The sequence below is a fragment of the Anopheles cruzii genome, chromosome 3, assembly GCF_943734635.1.
Source record: "Anopheles cruzii chromosome 3, idAnoCruzAS_RS32_06, whole genome shotgun sequence".
In the NCBI taxonomy this organism is placed as follows: domain Eukaryota; kingdom Metazoa; phylum Arthropoda; class Insecta; order Diptera; family Culicidae; genus Anopheles; species Anopheles cruzii.
The window spans coordinates 81,883,056-81,904,819 of NC_069145.1; the positions used below are offsets into that span (position 1 = coordinate 81,883,056).

Sequence of the window (21,764 nt, forward strand, 5' to 3'; positions counted from 1 at the left end):
GTGAAGGCCAGTGAAAGTTTCGACAGCTACGGGCCAATGGTACTAGCGCTCCTGATGCTAACGTGAAAATAATCGAAAACGTGAACAGTTGGATGGTGCTGCGCGAACCGTTTGTTGCCGATTGGAAATCAAAGCGCCACGGAACCGTCAACCATGGTAACGTCGGTGTGAGAGTGTAATGCTGGCATTGTTCCACTCGCAGATCGGTGGTTACGGTTTGCAACGCGATGTGCACGGTTAGATCGCACTTAGGCCCTCAGTTACATTCGCACAGGTCAATCTTTGACCTCTGAATCTGGCAGTGGTGTGTGCATTTGGCTTCTAGTGTGTCTTCTGTGCGGCTGATCAGCTTAGCTTAAGAGCGTATTGTTTCCCGTCGCCCGTCTCATCACGATCGTTGTGAAAGTCATCGGTGAGAAAACACCGTGAAGTGAGGAAACACCGTGAGTTTACTTTGGTGGAGAATTTTCTCATTTAAATCGGCAGTGAAACCACGGAGCTAGACATTTTTGCGCTGGGAGAACGTGCAGCAACAAAGCAACCTACAAAAACAATCAACGGTCAGCGGACGATAGTTTTCTCGACGAAGAATTTGTAGACCTCGGTCTACCAGAAGTGTCCGCCAAAATGAATCGGGTATCGACACAAAAGAAGGAAGGCAAGATGCGAATCCGTGCCTTTCCGGTAAGTAGCAATGAGTTATGAGTTATTTTCCCGAAAATGTCCCCAACACCAAATATTCATTCGCTGGGCGTTGGAAGTGAATAGTTTACTGGAATGTATGCAACAATTATTTTGTTGTCATCGTTTGCTGACTTGGGCGTTTGGGCAAAGAAACCGAAAAGAAAGGCCTTTACTTCACGAGTTGCGTTGACGCAAACGTTATCTGCAAAATGTTGCGAATCATATGGTTTTACCGTAATACTGTAAGATAAGGGCATAAGCGATTTACGAGCGTGTGTGGCCAATTCTTATGCAGTGGCACAGAGATCACGAAATGAGTAAAAAGGCGACGCTATAAATGTTTAAGACTCTTGAGATTCGAACTCCATTAATTCCGTATCATTTTGATAAATAATCGATGAAGTTGGGCCATAAGAAAAGCACGTTGAAATGGGTACAATTCCGGTAAAACCTTCCTTCGGCTTTATGTCTGCAAGGTTTGTGTTTTACAATCTCAAAATAGTTTCTATATACATAGAGCAACAACATACGGGGAACGTACCACTTCTAAGTAACTTAAGGAAGCCACGGCTTGTAAGTACTTGGACCGTCTGAGCCAGCCAGTTTTGGTAATTATTGTCTTCATATTTTAAATGATTTTATGTTACGTGACGAATTCGGTACCGATCTTGTCGCGCTCTGAATTCAAATTTTACGACCTCTTTTCGTTTGGCTTTCCTTTGGTGTCACAAGTGGTTCTAGGGTTGAATTTCATTTCTGACTGCCGAACACATAAATATGACGTCCCTTTCGTTGCCATAGATGGTGTGGTGGTGGGAAGCGGCGCGAGGATCGACACTTGCACTTGCTTCGTGCTGCCCCCTGCGACGCTGTGAAAGATTTTCACGGGAATGGAAAGTTTGTGGTTATTGTTACCCGCGTTTGCTTGACGATTCTCTTTAGTCCTTCTGAACGCTGAAAAAAATTTATTACTGTGTTCCTGGTCGCTTTACACCAAAAAGAATTGCCCTTTACCAAATATGCTGATGCATATGAAGGGAAATGCGGATGCTCGAGGGTGGAGTGAACCGCTTTTTGAGAATCGCGTCTTTCGATCGTCTTTTGTCGTTTCGATCTTTTAGTCGTCCAGTTCAAGTTGTGCTCAACGGTGCTACGGAATAGTTTCCAACAAAACTGTTGTGTGCAACCGCCAATCAATATCGTTCTTCGTTGTTGGTTTGTTGAGGTTTGAAAAGGAAACCGGAAGTGTTCTTAGTTATTATTTGAGCCTTTTCTTTGATCATGGTTTTTTTTGACAGGCAATATTAGTAGGCATGGAATAATCCGTCCGTTTTGACGATCCTCTTCTACACAGGACCATCAAAGATACCTTTGACCAAAAAACTTGTCGCTTGTTTTAAACACCAAATTGAAACAGTGAAAAGCGGAGTGTGTGTGTGTGTGTGTGTGTGGGTCACATCACTCCGAAGATTGTGGGAATTTCCACTTATTTTTTGTCGTTTTTTTTTTAACTTTCGATTCGATTTTTGAACCAGAGAAAGCACAAGACCTAATCGGTACATCCTATTAAATCAGCCAAAGGTCAAAGGTGGTTTCGTGTGCGTGTATTTTTAAATTCTAATTGAAGTAACACATTACAAGTGTTTGGGAATTCACGATTCGCATTCGTTGCGGGTTGGGCTGGTTTGTAGAATGTCTCGTTTGTTCCGAAAACAACAAAGAATGGACGAACAAAGTGCACCAGAACACGTCGTTGGCGAGGGATCCAGGAAATTTTCTTCGTACGCATCCGTTCGCATGGTCAAGCCAAAGGTTTTATTATGTTTACTTACTGAGCACCGCAAGGGTAGAGGTCAGTATCGTGCTTGGTTGTCATTAATTTGCGTTTGTTTTGATATTTTTCAGATGACGATGGACGAAAAGTATGTGGAGTCGATATGGACCCTGCTGAAGAACGCAATACAGGAGATCCAGAAGAAGAACAACTCTGGCCTTTCGTTTGAGGAACTGTATCGGAACGCGTACACGATGGTGCTGCATAAGCATGGCGAGCGGCTGTACACTGGCCTCAAAGAAGTCGTCACACACCATCTGGAGACGAAGGTACGCGAGGAAGTGCTGCGCAGCTTCAACTGCAACTTTCTGCAGACACTCAACCAGTGCTGGACCGATCATCAGACGTCGATGGTGATGATTCGTGACATTTTGATGTACATGGACCGAGTCTACGTGCAGCAGAACGACGTGGACAATGTATACAATCTCGGGTTGATCATCTTTCGCGATCAGGTACGAGCGAATTGGGAGTTCGAAGAGGGTGGGCTTCCGTGTAACTAATGTCCCCTGCGTCTTCTGTTTGTCCGTTTGGGTCTTCCGCAGGTGGTTCGCTTTCCACGGATTCGTGATCATATGCGCGAAACGCTGCTGAATATGGTGATGTGTGAGCGCAAGGGTGAAGCGATCGATCACATTGCGATCAAGAACGCGTGCCAGATGCTGATGGTGCTCGGCATCAATCAGCGCTGGGTGTACGAGGAGGACTTTGAGCGTCCCTTCCTGACGCAATCGGCCGCGTTCTACAAGCTCGAGTCGCAGAAGTTCCTCGCCGAAAACAGTGCCAGCGTGTACATCCGGCGGGTCGAGGCGCGCATCACTGAGGAAGCGGAGCGGGCCAAACTGTACCTGGACGAGAGCACCGAGAGCCGCATCGTGGAGGTGGTCGAGGACGAGCTGATTAAGAAGCACATGCGCACGATTGTCGAAATGGAGAACTCAGGCGTGGTGTACATGTTGCAGAACACGAAAACGGAAGATCTGGCCTGCATGCACAAACTGTTTTCACGCGTTGGCGGTGGGTTGAAAACGATCGCCGACTGCGTGTCGCAAAACTTGCGATCGTTGGGCCGCAACTTGGTGAAAGAGGAGGAAAATGGAAGCACGAACCCGATCACTTTCGTGCAGAATCTGCTCGATCTTAAGGATCGTTCCGATCACTTCCTGATCCACTCGTTCAACAACGACAAAACGTTCAAGAACATGATATCGTCCGACTTTGAGCACTTCCTTAATCTCAACAGCAAATCGCCGGAGTATTTGTCCCTGTTTATCGACGACAAGTTGAAGAAGGGCTGCAAAGGAGTAAGTGCTTCGGTTCGTTGTGTCTATGAGCCTTTCCATTAATTCGACTTTCTTTTTGTTTGATTCCATTAACGCACCACGAAGATGTCGGAACAGGAAATTGAAACCATATTGGACAAAACGATGGTATTATTCAGATATTTGCAAGAGAAGGATGTGTTCGAGCGTTACTACAAGGCACATCTTGCGAAGCGGCTGCTGCTGAACAAATCGGTCAGCGACGACTCTGAGAAGAACATGATATCAAAATTAAAGGTACGCACATCATCGTCCGGATTGTGTACTGTTTTTGGCCAGAGTGCTCATTGTGCTTCGTTTGTTTTTGCAGACTGAATGTGGTTGTCAATTTACCTCAAAATTGGAAGGAATGTTCAAGGACATGTCCGTTTCGAACACAGTCATGGATGAGTTCAAAAATCACATCAGCAATGACTGCACCGCCCTTGAGGGTGTCGAACTGTCCGTGCGGATTCTAACGACTGGCTTCTGGCCAACGCAGGTATGATATTTCTGCGCTATATTTCTACGGAACAACCAGCATATTGTATTGTTTTGTCGCGTCGTTTTCTTGCAGTCGGTTACGCCGAACTGCAACATCCCGCTAGCACCACGCAAAGCCTTCGAAACGTTTAAGCGATTCTATCTGGCCAAGCATTCAGGTCGACAGCTTACACTACAGCCACAGCTGGGTAAGAAGTATTTCGTGTGTTTGTACGAACCTCGAGGCTTAGCTTAAGACTCTTAATCTGACCGATACGATCTTTATCCGACCGATCATCCCGTGCAGGAACGGTCTATATGAATGCCGAATTTTATGGCGTTAAGGTGGAGAAGGAAAAGGGCGACGGAAGTTGTAGCAGTTCCGCACCATCGGGCAGCAGTAGCAGTCCACCGGCCACGACATCCGGTTCGCAGGATGCACCCAAACGGCACGTGCTTCAGCTATCGACGTATCAGGTGTGTATGCGTCCCGGAAGTCAAGGTTTTCCATTTCAGTTCTTAAGCAAATGTATGTGTTTTTGTTTCTTTGCTACTTACAGATGTGTGTGCTGATGTTGTTCAACACCCGCGAAAGGATGACATACGAAGACATCCAGCAGGAAACGGACATCCCTAGTAAAGATCTTATCCGCGCTCTGCAGTCACTGTCGATGGGCAAGCAGCAGCAACGGCTACTCGTACGAACACCGAAAACATCGAAGGAAATCGTCTCTACCGATGAATTTTACGTGAACGATGCATTCGTTTCGAAATTCCACAAGTCAGTGCCGGTGGCCAGAGGATTGCCTTCTCTCAACATGGTGCTTTGTAGTTTGGATCGATAACCGGTTTTTCTTTTACATTCTTTCTCGTAGGGTAAAAATTCAAACCGTCGCCGCCAAGGGAGAATCGGAACCGGAGCGTAAGGAGACGCGAAGCAAGGTCGACGAGGACCGAAAACATGAAATAGAAGCCGCCATAGTGCGCATAATGAAAGCTCGAAAGAAGATGCCTGTGAGTATTATAGCATGATCAGCATGATGGAATGCGCCTTTTTGGGCATTACTCGGTTATAATGTTGCGGTCTGTCTGCTTTTTTCGCCCAACTCTAGCATAACCTTCTTGTGTCCGATGTTACGACACAGCTGAAGAGTCGATTCCTGCCGTCACCGGTGATTATCAAAAAGAGAATAGAGGGCCTGATCGAGCGCGAATATCTGGCCCGCACTCCGGAGGATAGAAAAATCTACGTGTATTTAGCTTAAACTGCTTTACGCGCCAAATATTGTTCCAACACCAGTTCTTGTGCAACCAGCATGTTGTGCGTGTGTGTGTGGCCAAACTCTTAAACGGAACTCGATTGGATGAAATGAGGGACAGAGTGTGAAGGGGTGGTGCAGGTTAGGAGGTGTTTAGTGTTGTTGCAAATTGCAATAAATGGAGCGCAGCGCGCATATGAGAGGACAACTGTTTTGTCACACCCAAACCCGACAGCCGCGCGTCATGCTGCAAGACGGAGCAACGTGAAATTGTCTTTTAAACGGATGGATTTATGGGGTGGGCAATAGCAACTAACACAACAGCGGCGGACTAGCGCTCGGGAGTATTTGGCCAAACGTGACAAACTTGTTCGGCGTCAGACAAATAAGTATAGAGACGAATAATTAAAGAAAAAAGGAAATAATACTAAAGTAGTTAATATGCGGTGGGCGAGGAAAGTTTTTCATGCACTGAAAAATGTGTAACATCATCTGAGAGAGGAATGTCGCTGATGGACATTGAATTGCGCCACGTCCACGTCTGCCAAGAGCCTAGTGGCCGTTTCTTATGTCTGATGCTGGTAACAGATCGGCATGCAGTGTTCAATAGTACTATCGATAGCATAGCGTTTTGGACAGAACAAAGTTAACGGAACAGAGATGGACAGATTGATTCGTAAAAATACAATTGGAAAATATCTACTTTAAAATTCAAGAGAGAGCACATCAGTGACGCAGTTAACTACCAGTTGAAGGAGTAGCAGTTAACTTTGTGCCGGAAGCGCGAAGACCTCCTAGACCCCTAATCCCCAGCCTACTACTAGCGATGATTGTGTTGCTGAGAAGCAGAGCATAACCATTATAGTTCTTCTTTATATCCAAGTTGGCGTTGTTAGGAATACTCTAAACCTGCTTTACAAGAGTGCTGCGCGAGTTTTTCGCGAAAATTCAAGTAATTTCGTTTACACAGGACGATGGCGGCTCCCAAGAGTCTCGTTGGCGGGAATGTTTGTCAATGGGACTGTGAATGTGTAAATTCGGTTACATCATGCCGCTTTATTTGGTTTTAACTACAGCATTGTGACTCACGCAGCAGTCACCAATAAAATGCGCAATAAAATGTAAAAATGAAAAAGAAAGAATGAGCATTAGGAAGGAAAGGAAATAGGAGAGAAGTTAACTAAATAGAGTTAGACAGATAAAGGAAAGTTTTTCGGACTTTCCCACATCTGTGATCGACTGTCTACATATGTCGTGTTTTTTTACCTCCACATCTATTACACTCTAACGTTTGTTGAAGGTTCGAACGAAATCTGATCCAAAAGATATTTCGATAGATATTCTCATTTCTCAGATATCCGCACCGGATTGTTTTCGCAGATACTTTGATCAATCCGACTGTACAAATCCCGATCCTTGTTTTTTAATTCTATACTAACATAAGAAAGTACATTTTTTCTGTTCTCTGCGACTGAAGTTTGGGCAAATGTGGATTGTGTCCGTTTCGTTCGTGGAACCCGCACAAGATGTGTTGCTGTCGTTTCTGGAATTATTTTGTTCCATTCCCTTTTTGTTCGAACATTCGAACCTATTGATAGAAATGTTTTAAATGCTTTCACAAATATGTATTGTGCGTGTGTTTTGTTGGGTTTCCATCCTGTCCCTTGCGTTGGATCAACTCTCAGTGCGATACGTTCAGTAGGCAACACGAATAGTGCTAGAACATGGGACAAGCAATAGGTGACAACCTAAGTTAAGAACGAAACACAAATTCACAACACACATTGTTTGGTTCGTATGTGCGTGCAGAGAAGGTACTAAGAAATGGGTTTCTTACGAGTCGGTCTTGACACGTGGTGTGATTGAAAGACGACGGATATTTAGGTGTTTAAATGCTACTACTTTGATTCATGCTCCTCGTTCTTGTTAGATCCATTATCCACACTCCTGACCCGACCCGACAAGAAAGATCTTGTTTTTGCTTCCTTACGTTACGTTCCGACCTCCCCGTCTCGTAGGGAAAGAGATTCCGGAAACATCATAAGGGACACGGGACACTAAGGTAATCGAAATGCAAACGTCCTGCTCCGAAGTTGAACTGCTAACTGTACTATGTAATGTAAACGGAGGGAATATAAATTAAATAATAATTTACCGTTAAGGAAACGAATGGCAGAAGTGCGAATGGCCCGAGCGGAATGCAAAAAAGGACACGAATAACCTGTGGAGCAGATTCAGATTTTCCGCTACAGTTGCTAAGCGCCGAACGGAGGGCGCAATAAAGCTGACAATTTGGAAACGCGATCGTAGGAAGGTGATGAGAAAATGATAATAAAAAACAACAAGCGAAAATGATGGATGAAAGGAAAAATCAGACAGTGTTTGCTTTCGATGTGGTGCAATAGTCCGATAATCTCCTCACTGGATATCATGAAAATCATGAAAACTGATCGTTAACAAATTTAAGCTCAGTTACTTAAGTTTGAATGAGTGGGGCACGCTCGCCGAGTACTGTGCGCGAACGAGTTTTTTATTTACCCCTTTTGACGTGACGACGTAGCAGATGTAAACAAAGCAAGCCTCGAAGCGAAATGTTAGCGCACAACGCGATCACTACGAAGACGGGACAAGTGTTTTTCCAGCGAGAGTGGAAGGATTGCGCCGTGAACGGATTCGCTAGCATTCCGTCTTCTACTAGGCCTCGTGTCTCGTGTGTGGCGGCGACAAGCGAGCATAAAAGCGAATCGGAAAGAAGCACCCAAGCATCCTAAGTGTCCAACAAGGGTACCACCTGCGTGAAAATTGAACTCGCAATCTGCTTCTTGCGGCACCTACGATGGACACAAAGGGTGGACGACCGAATCAGTCAGTGATTCCAGCGGAAAGATCTCCCGAAATTGTAGTTCAAAGTCGATCCCCACACTCATCGCTGGTGGAGGAAGAAGGAGTCCTTCCGCAGCAACTGGCCGACTCGTCGTTAAATCACCAGTTGCTGGAACAGCTAAATGGTCAGTACGAAAAACAGCTCCAGTTGGTCGCCAACGAACGGATGGACGACGACGGGCTCAAGGTAAGTCGTTGTTGTTGCTGCGTGAGGCTGCGTGTCGACGTCATCATTCGTAGCGCCGCACACGTCGAAGGTCATTCGCATTCGCAGCTCCGGGGGCTTACTTCCAGCAGGTTAACGTTGGGCGCGATCCTCTTGTTGTACGCCGAGCGGTCACGCGTCGTTTGGTCGAGATACCCCAACTGTGTTTTGGTGCACGTGGCCGATGAATGTGTTTGGTTTAGGGTTCCCAGTAATAATGTGCTGTTTTTTCACTGTCCGGTCATGGTATTGCATATCATTTCATGCCATCCGTACCACCAGCTCTCCGTGTACGTAGATTGGGTGGCCAGTCTGCGAACGATCAACACCGAGCTGGTCGAGTCGTTGCGGGAGATGCAAGACACCTGCCTGGAGCGGATGCAGTTGATGCGTGCCAACTACCTGAAGGATTTGGTCCGCTTCGGACCCGACATTCGGCTCAAACAGCTGCACCCGGTCGGTGGAGATGTTGGCGACTTGGTAGGCCGTGGAGAAAACCAGAGCGACGATCGGCCGGCCAGTGATCGAACGGTATCGCTCGAGCTTTCCTCAAACTATCCGATCGTTCCGACCACGGATGGTATGCTGCTGGGGGAGTTGGAACTTAAATCACGGTAATCGCTGCTGAGGATCTGTTTGGCGATCGGTCAAGTGAGTGAAGTAAGTCTCTGTTCATCATTTTCGGCGTTCGCAGCGAACTTGAGGAGCTGCGCAAGAAACTAGCCGACCAACGGCAACTTACGGACGACCGGGGTTTGATGGTAGAACAGCTACGAAACTTGGCGAAAGAGAGGGACAAGCAGCTGGACGATAAGTGCAAGGAGATGGACATACTGCAGCATCAGATCAGCTTACTGAACGCTCAGCTCGTGAAGGCAAAAATGGTAACGCTCCGGTGGCTCGGGGATCATCTCTTTTAAGGGGTTTAATCTTTTCGCAGCTAATACAGCCGCATTTGAAGGCATTTGCTATCTGGACAGCTTATTGATGTTCGATTTAATTAATACTATGACAGTCGGCGGCGGCCTTGACCGATAACAAGAGTCTGATTTCGGAGATCACTGATCACCACGATAAGATCACGCAGCTGAAGCAGAAGTTGAAGGAGCAGGAGGATAAACTGCGCCAGGCCAATATTGCGATTCAGTACCGGGACGGAATAATCTCACATCAACGCCAAGAGATCAAAATGCTGAATGAGGTATCCGTTGTTGTTTCGTTGTTTCACCTCAACCAACTCCTTCTAACCGGTGGCGGAGTCCCTGTTCGGTTGCCTGTGGTTATGGTGTTTCAGTTCTTACAGCCCGCAGCGGCCAGCGGTTCCTACGGCCGGGCACCAGAAGGCTTGCCAATGCTTCACCAAGACAAACTAACAGTTTTCTTAATCCTATTTAGTCTTTCGAAAGTGCATCCATGTTTTTCGAACTGAACGGCGACGACGGTGGGAGCGCCGTTAGCTTACCAAGTTCGATAAGTGAAGATTTTTCGCGTTTTAGCCTGTAGCCAGGAGAATGACGTTGAATGGAATGGAAAATCATTGGTCGAGAAAATTTTCAGTTGAATGGTCATGATCTTGAAATGAACTGTAATTTATTGACACGCAGTGAAATTAGGTTTATATTACGCTTTACGGTGGTGTTAGGCTAATACTTTAGGATTGTTTAGTAATAAAACCTACCCACCTGTGCTTTAATCTGATTTCCGGTATGGATTCTCTCTTTTCCGATGTTCATCGTCTTCAGCAAACAACATTATGCCCCGCCAGAACCGATACGCCGTTGCAACACTGCACCTCGTCCGACTCCGAAGGTCTCGTCCTGCTGCCGGTCGCGTGTTCATCCTCTGGCTACCATTCCATCCGGTCCGATCCGGTAGACGGGTCAACGATCGCGAGAGCCTCATCGAACCAGTTTTTTGACACGATACAGAAGCAAAGCGAAACGGAATCGGAGTACGTGGCCATGCTGAAGCAGGAGCTGTTCGACATGCGGGAACAGCTTCATGAGTACAAACGATCGCACAGCGCTACTTGCAATGCGGAGCGGTGTGCTTTAGAATCGTTCGTCAAGGATCGCGACACCAGCAAGGCTTTGCTACGTTTGCGAAACACCTGCGAGGAGTTACTGCAAAGTACCGAAAAGTTTTGCCTCGCTGAAACCGCGGCGGGTGAAACTGTCGCCAGCGGAAACGAATTGCGGTTCGTGGATGATGAAGAACTGATTGAAGCGCTGCGTGATCGCTGTGAAGTGTTGTGCCGAAAGTTAGCGGAACACGCTGCCGGTGGTGATCAGGATGAAGGCATTGGCAGTACGACCACATCCCGGTTGGGAAACGTTTCGGAGGATCAGCACCCACAAACGGTTTGCCACGAACGTCACTGTGCGGAAGTGGTCGTCGGGGCACTGGTGATACCGGCCAAGCGTGTGGTAAGTACTTTCATTACGAATCTATTGCAGTGTCTAAGTATGCAGAATGAATGCATCAAACGATCGGTGTATGGTCCATCATGTTTACAGAAAGCCCTTCATTACACAAACAAACCTCCGTGATGTGACCTGGTGCCACAGTTAAAGCTATCCTGGCTTCCCGGCGGTAACAACAACGCGCCTACCGACCGGGTAATTAATCACTCGATCGTTTGTATTTACGGCTTCGGTTTAACCGGGCTAATTGGTACTATTTTCGTGTACCACTTGCGGATGGAACTTGTGGCGCTACCTTATAAAACCTAACGGCACTCATCAGACGTCGTGTTCCGTAGACTCTATAGGCGCCCCATAGCGTCGTAACCCAGTTTCCATTTTAGGGCCACGGTTCTTGTACTTTGCTATCCCCGTTTGGGAAAACTGGTTGTTGAGATTGTTTCCTGAGGATTTGAGGATGCACCCGTACAAGGGAGAGTGACAGAAGCTATTTTGGAATTCAAGCGCAAATAGGTCGAACGTGTCCAAAAGTGCCAAGCCATCCCCCCTTGGCAGCAGGGAAGGTTCTTGTGTATCCGGGGAGCATCTGTCTCCATGATTGGTTGTGCGTTAGAAGCAGTGCAACGCGCCCATCGCGAACCCACAGCGAACCGGTGGAAATGGCTATTTTTATACGCTACCGCTACTACTCCCTAATCCCCCGGCGACACGCGCCGCGTGTCGTAATGCATCGAGAGCGATCGGCTTTGGAGATGCTAATGTGCGAGCCAATATCGACTGCCATTTGTTTGCAAAGTAGTTGGCACCATTTGTGGACGCCAATCACCGGACATCCACCGGACAGATTTCGTTCTTGTTTTCGTTTGAATTATCGCACCGACTAACGAGTGGTCTGTTGGCCATTCAACTCATAAATTCTTTTGCCGACAACATGTGAATGTTCATGTTTTCTGGACTTCAACATTCAATATTCTGGATGTGCCACGCAACTTGATCTTGTACAGTGTTTGCGGTGATTCATTTATTTGTCCTTCAAACCGTCGAATTTCCGTCGATCAAGGGTACGAGCAAGTGTTTGGCGGGCGGGTTAATCGGTGCTGTTAGAAATGCTACGCTGATTTGGTGGTTCGAGTGGAGGTTGGAATTGAAATTTTTTAAATCAATTACCGCCAACCGGCCGGGCTGGTGCGTGAACGCGCGTATGCGTAGGTGCGTCCCAGCTAGAAGAGGGCAGCAGCAGGATTTTCAACTATTTTAAGAACGCATACTCGGCCACTCGACCCGGCACCGTCCCGAGGGGTGGGTTCCAGGTTCGGCTCACCAGACACAGCTCACCCTGAAGTGGGTGGTATTCGTTGGCTAGCGTTGCGTTTGAGACTGATTAATTTTATTAGATCGGGTGTGCGCGTTACTTGCCTCGCCACCGAGAGAAAGAGCGATCGCTGCTTTACCTTGGTGTTGTTTGTAAACCAAAGGGGCCAGACAGGCAGTGGGGCACCCGGGCGGTGTCAAGCCAACCTTCTCATCGGACCATCAACACCTACGTTTTCCGTTGCAACTAACGGACGAATCGGACGAGACGTGTGAGTGCTTGTGATGGATGCACCCAAGAGAAAGGGAATAAGAACTAGTAGAATTAGTCACATAGGGGGACAGTCGGTCCGGGTTCGACGCGGTTCCTTTATAGTTCCGGCACTCCACGCGGTTAGAGCTGCGTATGCGTGTATATAAATAGTTTAGAACGATCGCTTTCCCCTGACACTGCGCATAGGTGGTTTAAGTGCATCCGATGGGATGCTGTTTCATATTGTTGCTGGTTCTACGGAAGGGACAAACACTCTTATGACCCAAGTTTGGTGGGTTTCAAACTCTCCCTCGATGTGTTTTAAAAATATTGAAAAACAGCCCAGCGAGCAGCGGCGTAGTGGTTCTGTTGGGTGTGTCCCCACCGGCGAGGGATACTTTTCAGTCCTCCCGCTCCGTTGATCAGATGCTTGTTGCTCCTCGCCGGGTGTGTCTGCTGTTGTTTGGATGTTGGACCGTTTATTTGCGTTTTGGTTCCCCAAATCTCTCTGGGGCTTACCAACTCTCTCTCGGCATGGCGGTACACTTAGCCAGTGGGTTGGTCCATCGGCAAGCCGTCTTGGTGAGTCAGTTTGTGCGCGGTTCTCAGAACGATCGGATCGTGGATTGTGTTTTTTGTCGGCCTACGATTGTGTTGGGTTTTCGGTGGGGTGGGCTTGATCTTGTGCTACGATTTGAGACCGGTCACATTCATGGTGACTTGTGAAAATTATTCGTGAAAATCGATCGCGGGGTGGTAAAAATAGTGAACTAAAGCGAACCATGACCGTGTTCCAGCTGGGCAAGGAAACCGTCAACAGTGCCAGTGAATCGTTGAGCTCGTTCTCGCTCGGACCGGATGAAGGATGTGCGATGCAAGGGCTGATCGACGATCTGAAGAAAGAAATCGAATCGAAGGACTTGGTGTTGCGCGATCGGCATGTGGAACTGGAGCGGGCGGCAGAGAAGTTGGCCAGCCGCGACCGACAGCTGCAGCTGTGCCGGGCGAAACAGGAAGCGCTCGGTGGCCAAACGATGACCCTACAAAACCGGGTACGTGTCTTGTGTGTGCGTGAGTGTGCGAGTGGATTTTCCGGGTTTTCAATTTGAACTTCTCTTTATGCCAATATTTCATTAGATCGATGATTTGGAACAATCGGTGGACGATCAATGCCGGATCGTTACAATGTTGAAGGCCGAAAATTCCAAACTCATACAGCAAGCAGAGGATCTGAAGGAAACGGTAGGTATCTCCGGTGGCGGTAGTTGTGTGTGTCCGGTTTTCTAGACTTTGCTGACATCTTCTCGCCGTTTTCATCGACAGCTGCAGCAGTATCGAGATAATTTGCAGAAAACCAGCGAGGAGAAGGTTGCTATCGAGGACGAGGTACGTACGTGCGGCTTCTAGTCATATCTCTGGTTGGTTGTGTACGCATTTGCAGTCCATTTGCGCAAGGGTGTTTGTGAGGGATGTATCGCGCAAGATGCTGCGCAGGAAGCCGAAGTCGCGTGCGTCGCAAGACACTCGATTCGCTCGGTTTGTCGGGGGATTATTTTGCGTTGTTAAAATGGAAGCGAACTGTCGCAACTTGACCATGGACAAGAAAAGGAATTGTTTTTACCTATTGGAACTTGCCCGGACGATCGCACTTCAGTCTTGCTTATGAATATTTTGCAATTTTTTGTGTGGAAAACTACAGAATTGACCAAAGCGATCATGTCAAACATTGAGCCTCTGAAAACAATCATCCGCCCTGATTTGCATTGGGTCAACTGATCGCAGTTGATATTTCTCTAGGAAGTCATTCGACACAATCGCTAATTTTTTGTTTCCATTTTGTTTTCTTGTTTTTTGTTTTACCAATCAGTGCAAAAACCAGCTCGTCACGATCTCTAATCTGCGCGTTGCCTTAGAAGAAACGAAACGCAGTGGTAGCTCATCTGTGAGTTTATTTTCCGGATTCCGTTACAGCCAACCTGCGCATCGCAACCTCGCTTGGCAGCACAACAGTGGCCAAGAAAGCGTTTCTACCGATAGTTTCAGTGTCCAGCAACGGCAGCAGCCACAACCTTCTACCCCACTTTCTACTACCGGTCTTCCTACTAACATACCCTCTGAGCTGGACACAAGCCTCCCGCCCATTGGCCCAGCTGGGAACAGCCCCAGTGACGGCCCCAATAACACAGCCAACACTAGCAATGCTACCGACTACTGGTCCGCCATTGGGCGGGCACTGTTCAGTGGGTTTGATTCCTAGAACGCGTGCCAAAACCGTGCCAAACCGTGATTGGATGTGCGGTTTTTCCTAACCTAATTCCTTGCCAATCTTGATGCTGTGAAGAGACCCGCTTGCAGTCGGAAACCGTAGTTTTGCCATTAAGAGTGTCATTAATATTGCTCGATCACGATAAAACACTGTTCCAGCGCTGACTGTGTGGTATTCCTTTCGCTAATGATTCTTCCAGTTCCGTAGGTTTAAGCGCTATTTAAGGCTTCCCGGTTGGACAAGACGTCGAATTGTTACTGTTATTTAATCGTTAATAGTATTATGCCATCGTATGATCACGTTTTGTGCTCCCATACCTTACGAATTAGTTTTTTCCGGTTTGAGATTCCGATAAACTCAGGACCGTTGTCGTTTACTATGCGGTAATAAATTATTTTCCTTCGACTTCGAGCGTCCAGTAGTCAGTTTGTTGTGTTCGAGGCCATACCATAAGTTTGTCTGGTCAACGTTCCTGGGTGTGCATGCACGTGTTCCCTTGTGAAGCGGCCTAAACTTTAACGTATGCGTTTTACTAAACCTGCTAGGTCAATGTACTGCACGAGGTAGTGGAAAGTTTACAGCTCGAGGTGATGCTTCTCAGTGAGCAGCTAAACGCGTCCTTCAAAGAGGTATGTAACCGACCGCGGACCCCGCGGTGTTCCGGTGTCCGGTATGCGAGTCTGAGTGGTTAGGTTTGTCGTTGGTTTGTTTGATTGATTTCCCCAGAATATCGCCAAAGACAACGAGCTAGACAACTACCGTGACTCCAATCTGCAGCTTCGGTGCCAGCTGGCCGAGATGAGCCGAGAGTTGGGAGACCTGAAGGATATGGCCGAGGCGGTTGACATTCGCCACGAGGTGAGAAGGGAGCGTAGGCAAAGCGTATAATGATTCGATTTGAACATTTTATTGGCCCGCATAGCGCAAACCAAATGCGTTGAATGATCATTAATCACTCCGGTTCGCTCCAGCAGCGGAATTACTGCAGCAAACGGTGCCGTCCGTACTGTGCCTCTGCCAAAGTGTCACATTGATACACTGATATTGTATTGGTTTTGATTGAGAAATCATGTTCGTTCGGAACCGTCGGCCAGCCTTCCGCTTTCGTGCACTAAACGATGCGGACACGCCACCCAATCCGGGACTGTTGTCGCGGATTGAGCCGCGAGCTTGACACAAGTATTTGATCGTCACGTCCTCGTCCTGGTGACGAGTGTCGCGAGGACCCAGGTTTTGCTGCCGTTACCGCAGAAACGCCATTGTGTGTTTGACGAGGCACCTCTCCGCCCCGTCCGGTGAGCGTAGCGCTTGTTGCGTCGTATTGCAGACGATTTTTTATGGCACTACGCCGGTGCGGGGCCTGGTGCGGCGTGAATTGAGGTGTCAGAAAGTTATGAAGTTACTTTCTCCTTCCGCTGGGGCACAACCGGAGACCCCTTACCCGTTACAAGGGCCCCACAGGGACAACTTCGGTGTGAAGTAAGCACGGCCCCGTTTCATGTTTGAGGATAATAAGATATTAATCGCACACTTTCGGTGAGGCGTTGAAGGACGAAACTGGCGGCCAGGTGGCGGCAAAAGCGTGCACATTAGAACCGGGTTTCCATGCCCCACACGAAACGAGGGGGTACTACTCCCCATGGGAATCCGGAGGTGTGTTCTTTAAAGTTGTGTTCTCTAGTGTGTGCGTGGAGTATCAACATGGGTTTTCGGTCAAAAGTGATAAACGAGTTTTAATTTATTTAGAAGATTTGTGGTTCTTCTGACCCCAGTGCTGGAGGTTGATTTTCCGCTGCGCACTATTATCGAACGGAGTGTACCCAATTTTTGGCCCTTTTGTCAGTGACTCAACCGCTGGAATGCGATGCGATGAATGGTAAAGTTTTCCATCGATACGAGAATGGATTTAAAATGTTTGCCTTTTCTTCCTTGGATCAGTGCCAGGTGCCAGGGGGAGCGGGAAAGAAAGAGAATTCCATTTCAATTACAGTGGCCAGTTTAAGGGGGACGGAACGGAAAAGGATTATGATGGAAAAACTTTTTCCTGCATGACTTTTTAATAACTTGCTTCGAAACTTTCCCTTGCTGTGCCAGCTGCTGATCGAAAAGATCTGCTTCTTTGGATCGGGTTGAGTTTCGGAAATGTCCTACAGAACGCACCACGCACACTTCTCCACGGTGTCGTCCTGCTGCCTCGGCCATACTTGCATCTATTTCGTTTGTTTTCAGGTCAACCGTGTATGTTAGTGGTGCAGGAGGGCAAAATCCCGAAAGGCAAAATATACTCTCGTAGACGACGGCACCGTGACGGCCATGCGGCCAGGAGTGCAATGTCCTCACCGCCGGAAGGTGGGAATGTTGCGATTGGGATTAGATTTATTGGCACACATTGTTGCTGCCGGTGTCGTAGTGCGGCCCAGTGTTGTTATGCGGACGGTTCTGGGTTGGCCCCTCCGTTCCCGTTGCACCGAACCCCGCACGGGAATGTTGCCAAACGAACACAGTCGGCGTCGTCGGGGCACATCCGAATGCATCGCCAGCAACGCGTGACTCTTCGTGTCGGGCACCGACCGTATCGTGGTGTAGGAACCGTGGTCGGAATACCGCCGAACAGCAACCGAGCGGATACGGAAGGGGGGCGGCCGGAAATGAACTCAGAATAACATCAACAACTTTTTTGACGAAGACGAGCACAACAAAACACGGGCATTACGGGAATGTTAGTCTTAGTTTGCCATCGGTCCGCAGCGCATGGCGATTTGGCTCATCAAAACTTTTTCGAGTGACTTCGAGTTGCGAGAGTAGTTTTGCTTCTATTTCTGTCCGTCAACCGGCTAAGGCTACAACTCAAAATGTCGTCATTTTATTAAAATGTTCTGCGACCGTCGGAGCTACCTAAGCCACAACCGGAAAACGATGCGGAGCATAGTGTGTGCGGGTGTGCGAAAAACGAGGCCCAGGCCAAAGATTACAATCGGGCACTTCCTGCGGGAGTCCCAGTTCCGCGGGAAGCGGGGTTTTACACCGTTCCGGTTGGCTCCCAGTCCTGCGCGTGCCACGTTGTCCTGTCGTCCAATCCTGCTGTCGTTTGTTTAATTTTGTGCCGTTAAATGTGCGCTTTCCTCGCGTTCGCGGTGATTTTACGATGATGAATGATAACCCGGGTGGTGTGCCACGAGCGAAGGTGGATTATTGCTTCATTGCCATTCGCTGAGCCCAGCAGTCCGAGTCCGTTTTGCCAATTATCCTGCGGCCGTGGAGACATCGGTGGCCATCCAGGGATCCAGGGACCAGGGGGGAGGTTGTAAATGGATCGTTCGGTTTTTAGGTCATTTACACTTCGATTTATGTCGTGTGCGGTGCGGCGGTGGTCCGTGAATCGATGGTTTATTTCATTTACTGTGGCGTGTCGGGAATGGCCGTGTTCATCGATTTATGGTTAGAACGGGCCGTGGAAGAATGATAGTATATTAAAGCGCTCCTTTGGGATAAGTTTTCCGTGCAGTGAGACAATAGTATGGTTCTTCGCAAAAGTGATAATAGTTTGGCTATTCCTTAGATGGTTAAAGTGCGTGTTGTTGGTTCATTGCAGCTAAGTGACCAAAAATCTCTCTACTTTGCGCTGCTGAAGAATGACGTTAAACAAATGCAGGACCAGCTGAACGGTGTCCGGTGCGAAATCGTTTCGAGGCAACAGGATCTGGGACACTTGAGCTTTTTCCGGGAGAAGTGTGCCGAAATGGTAAGTGGTGTGGTTTAGAAGGGTCATACTTCCAACGCTAAAAAATGGCCCATCGGCATCTCTAGGAACGTATTCACGAAGTGGAGCTAAGCCAGCAGCGTAGCAAACATTCCAACGAACTGAAGGACCTGCGGCGTGAAATCGAGCAATTGAGCAATCAGTTGGCCACCTCGATGGACTCGGTAACGATGGATGGTGGTGAGACGATTTGCCGTGTGTAATGCTTCCTCCTTCGTTCCAGAGCAAACATCACGAACAGACGGTACAAGAGCTGGCCACACTGCAGGCGACAATCCTAGAGCTGGGCGATCATAACGAGGTGCTGCAAAAGACGATACAATCCTACCAGGACAGCATCGTTCAGCTCGAGCAACAGTTTGGCGCTTCCGACCATCAGCTATCGGGAGCGAAGCTGGAGCTGGAAGAGCTACGATCGCGCTGCAATGAGCAGGAGAACAAAATTGGCAGTTTAAAGGCGGACAGGGACCGGCTGGTTGGCGAGCTGGCGACGCATAAGCGAATGTGCAAATGTGGCTTCAATAACGGATCCGGTTCTCGCGAAAGGGTAATCATTTGATCGGCACTCGTCAAAGTTGCGATCCTTATGTCTCTTGTTTTTCGATTGTTGTAGGCCAAAACACCTCTGTCGCACTCGCTGCAGAAGCAGTTGGATGCGAAGACGAGAGAAGCATCGCGTGCCCAGGAGGAGCTTCTTCAACGCTGCGAAGAGTGGAAAAAGCGCGAAGCCGAATACGTGGTCCAACGGGTGCAGGCCACAGAGCAAGCAACCCGATTGATCGAACAGCTGAGTGAACTGAAAGGCCGGAACAGTATCCTGGAGCAGTCGATCTTTACCAAGTGCGAGCTGCTGGACCGCTTGCAGCACAATCTGCGCGACGTAAATCGGACGCTCGCAATGAAGCTGGATCTGCTGACGGAAGTGGATACGAAGAATGCCAAGTAAGCATTAGGCACATCGTCTAGCAAATGCCGCTCACCATCGGGTTGTGTTTCTTTTGGTTCTCAGCCTGGCGGATGCGCTGGAAAAAGCACGCAAGGACGCACTGATGTGTGAGAAACGCTGCATGGAAGAGCTGAGTAACGTACGGCGTAGTTCGATGGACCAGAAGAACCAACTACAGCAATACGAGTCTCAGAATGGTCGGTTGCGGGCGGAAGTTGACGCGTTGAGAGAGAAGTGTGAACACATTGCGAATGAGGTTAGCAATAGACCATAAAAGCATGTACGGACGGGATGAAATTATGATCTGATGATCTATTTTGCCTATACTCTCTAGCGCGAGGCTTTGAAGGACGAAACGCAGGGACTGCGGGAACGATTGGCAACGTTCGAAGGTAAAGAAAGCGCCCTTTGTGAGGTAGTGAAATCGAACCAAAATGAGCTTGCCATTAAATCATCACGGCTGCTGGTAAGTTTAGGCGTTGGCCAGGCAGTAAAGGGCGGTGGTTTAACGATGAATCATCCTACGGGTAGGAATTGGAGGAAACGAACCGCAAGCTAAGCCAAAACTATCAGCAGGTGCAGGGCTTTAGTGCAGATCTGAACAAACAGTACCAGCGGACGCAGTTGGAACTGGAGCAGATGAAGGAGTGTTCGTCGAAGCTACTGGAGTTTAAGCAACAAACCCTTAACACGAAGGACATCACTCGCAAAAGTATAGCGGAGTGGAAGGAACGCGAAGCCCGGTACAATCAGGAGATATTGCGGCTAAAGAAACGCACCGAAATGCTCGAACAGGATCGGACAAAGCTGGTTACCAAGCTGGAAGGATACCATCGCGATAATACGATTCTCAGCAGAAGAGTGCACCAGGCGCAACAGCAGCCGGCGCGACAACATTCGCCCTACGACGAGAACCGGAGGTGAAGCATAATTGTGCACGTTTTTTGCCAAGAGAATGTTGATACGAGTTTTTCGCCATTTTTCACCAACAATAAAGACTAACAGAATGTTTTTGGTCAACAAGCAGCTGCCGCTGGCGCATTATGAGGGGCCCATAACCTTCCATTCCAACAGGGATCCATTGTTTATCGAAACTATTCCGTTCTGTGTTCTTTCTTTTAGAAGCAATAACCTTACACCGCTGCACCAGACGTTTTACCCACCGGAAGCGTACAGATTGGCGCGATCGAGCAGTGATCCTAACTGTAACGAGGTACACACGTGCCGGCAGAGATATCGTGTGAGATCAAACGAAGATTGTGATTTGTTTTTCAATTTTAGCCCAACGATTTGCTGCACAAAGTGGAATTCACTTGCAGCCAGTTGCAACAAATCAGGAAGTTTTGGCATCAAGGCATCAAACAGGCGTTTCCAACGGAACCGTAGGCCGAAGTCGGACCGGGAAGATAATATTTCGTCGTTTGCTCTTCCACAAGACGATATTCAAAATGCAAAGTATTGTAGTTCTGTAGTCTATCGATCATTCGGTAATCTTGTGACTGTTGTTTGGGTTTTATTTTTGTATAATAAAGTCTTTCAATGAACACCCGTTTTGTGTTTTGTGTTAGCTCAATCGTTTGGACGTTGTGGTTTTTACCTCGCAGCTTATTAGTCATTCAATATAAGACTACCCCACACTAGGATACTCAAATAAGGCTACCCCGCGGGTCAATTGAGGGATTTTCTATTTACCCCTTTCGAGACCACGAAAAACATATCCTTTGCCAGTTTTACTTACCTTCCAAGCAGCCTAATTTTTCGCTTAAACCTGGTATTTTGAATCTTATGTTGATCAAGTGTTTAAATCCCAACGAGAAGCGAGAGAGAGAGAACGATGTGAGAGAGAAACAGGTTTCAGGCTAGAGTGAGAGTGCATGATACCGGTACGGCCAGTGGAGTAAGAAAGAACGAACGAAAACAAAACTGCTCGAACGATCATATGGAGCGCGAGAGCGATTTTTATTTCTCTCTCCGATTTGAAATGAGCATAGTTCCAGCAGTTGCCGAAGCACTGCTCGAATTGCTTACAGTATGTGTCATGATTTTATGTACAGTATGTTTTGTGATAATGATTTCGAACAACGATAAATCATCATCTGATACGAAGATGAAAACTTACTTTATTCAATCAATCCACAACACAGTTATAAAAAATA

General features: G+C 47.8%; 2 protein-coding genes across 2 annotated transcripts; both read left to right on the top strand.

Moving 5' to 3' along the window:
• Positions 1 to 384: 384 nt before the first annotated feature.
• On the top strand, positions 385 to 7,324 carry LOC128273998 (cullin-3). Its single transcript, XM_053012082.1, has 10 exons — positions 385 to 684; positions 2,590 to 2,973; positions 3,064 to 3,822; positions 3,907 to 4,077; positions 4,151 to 4,321; positions 4,397 to 4,511; positions 4,610 to 4,779; positions 4,863 to 5,083; positions 5,178 to 5,316; positions 5,415 to 7,324. Exons 1-10 carry the CDS (start codon positions 628 to 630, stop codon positions 5,565 to 5,567), a joined length of 2,340 nt encoding a protein of 779 aa, XP_052868042.1. The 5' UTR covers positions 385 to 627; the 3' UTR covers positions 5,568 to 7,324.
• A 902-nt stretch (positions 7,325 to 8,226) lies between these two features.
• Positions 8,227 to 20,994, top strand: LOC128271530 (rootletin-like). Its single transcript, XM_053009103.1, has 20 exons — positions 8,227 to 8,631; positions 8,932 to 9,263; positions 9,344 to 9,533; positions 9,665 to 9,850; positions 10,392 to 11,075; positions 13,434 to 13,688; positions 13,774 to 13,878; positions 13,960 to 14,022; positions 14,504 to 14,578; positions 15,448 to 15,531; positions 15,629 to 15,760; positions 18,495 to 18,644; positions 18,710 to 18,826; positions 18,886 to 19,209; positions 19,276 to 19,604; positions 19,672 to 19,864; positions 19,943 to 20,074; positions 20,140 to 20,528; positions 20,731 to 20,821; positions 20,890 to 20,994. The coding sequence occupies exons 1-20, from the start codon at positions 8,398 to 8,400 to the stop codon at positions 20,992 to 20,994; spliced, it is 4,170 nt and encodes a 1,389-aa protein (XP_052865063.1). The 5' UTR covers positions 8,227 to 8,397.
• Positions 20,995 to 21,764: the final 770 nt, after the last annotated feature.

Excerpts from the sequence above, each read along its gene's own strand:
- LOC128273998 (XM_053012082.1), top strand. The coding sequence starts at position 628 with ATGAATCGGGTATCGACACAAAAGAAGGAAGGCAAGATGCGAATCCGT. Across the intron at positions 3,823-3,906 it reads TGAAGAAGGGCTGCAAAGGA|ATGTCGGAACAGGAAATTGA; the intron begins GTAAGTGCTTCG and ends CGCACCACGAAG. Across the intron at positions 4,512-4,609 it reads TACACTACAGCCACAGCTGG|GAACGGTCTATATGAATGCC; the intron begins GTAAGAAGTATT and ends CATCCCGTGCAG.
- LOC128271530 (XM_053009103.1), top strand. The coding sequence starts at position 8,398 with ATGGACACAAAGGGTGGACGACCGAATCAGTCAGTGATTCCAGCGGAA. Across the intron at positions 9,851-10,391 it reads AGATCAAAATGCTGAATGAG|CAAACAACATTATGCCCCGC; the intron begins GTATCCGTTGTT and ends CATCGTCTTCAG. Across the intron at positions 11,076-13,433 it reads TGATACCGGCCAAGCGTGTG|CTGGGCAAGGAAACCGTCAA; the intron begins GTAAGTACTTTC and ends ACCGTGTTCCAG.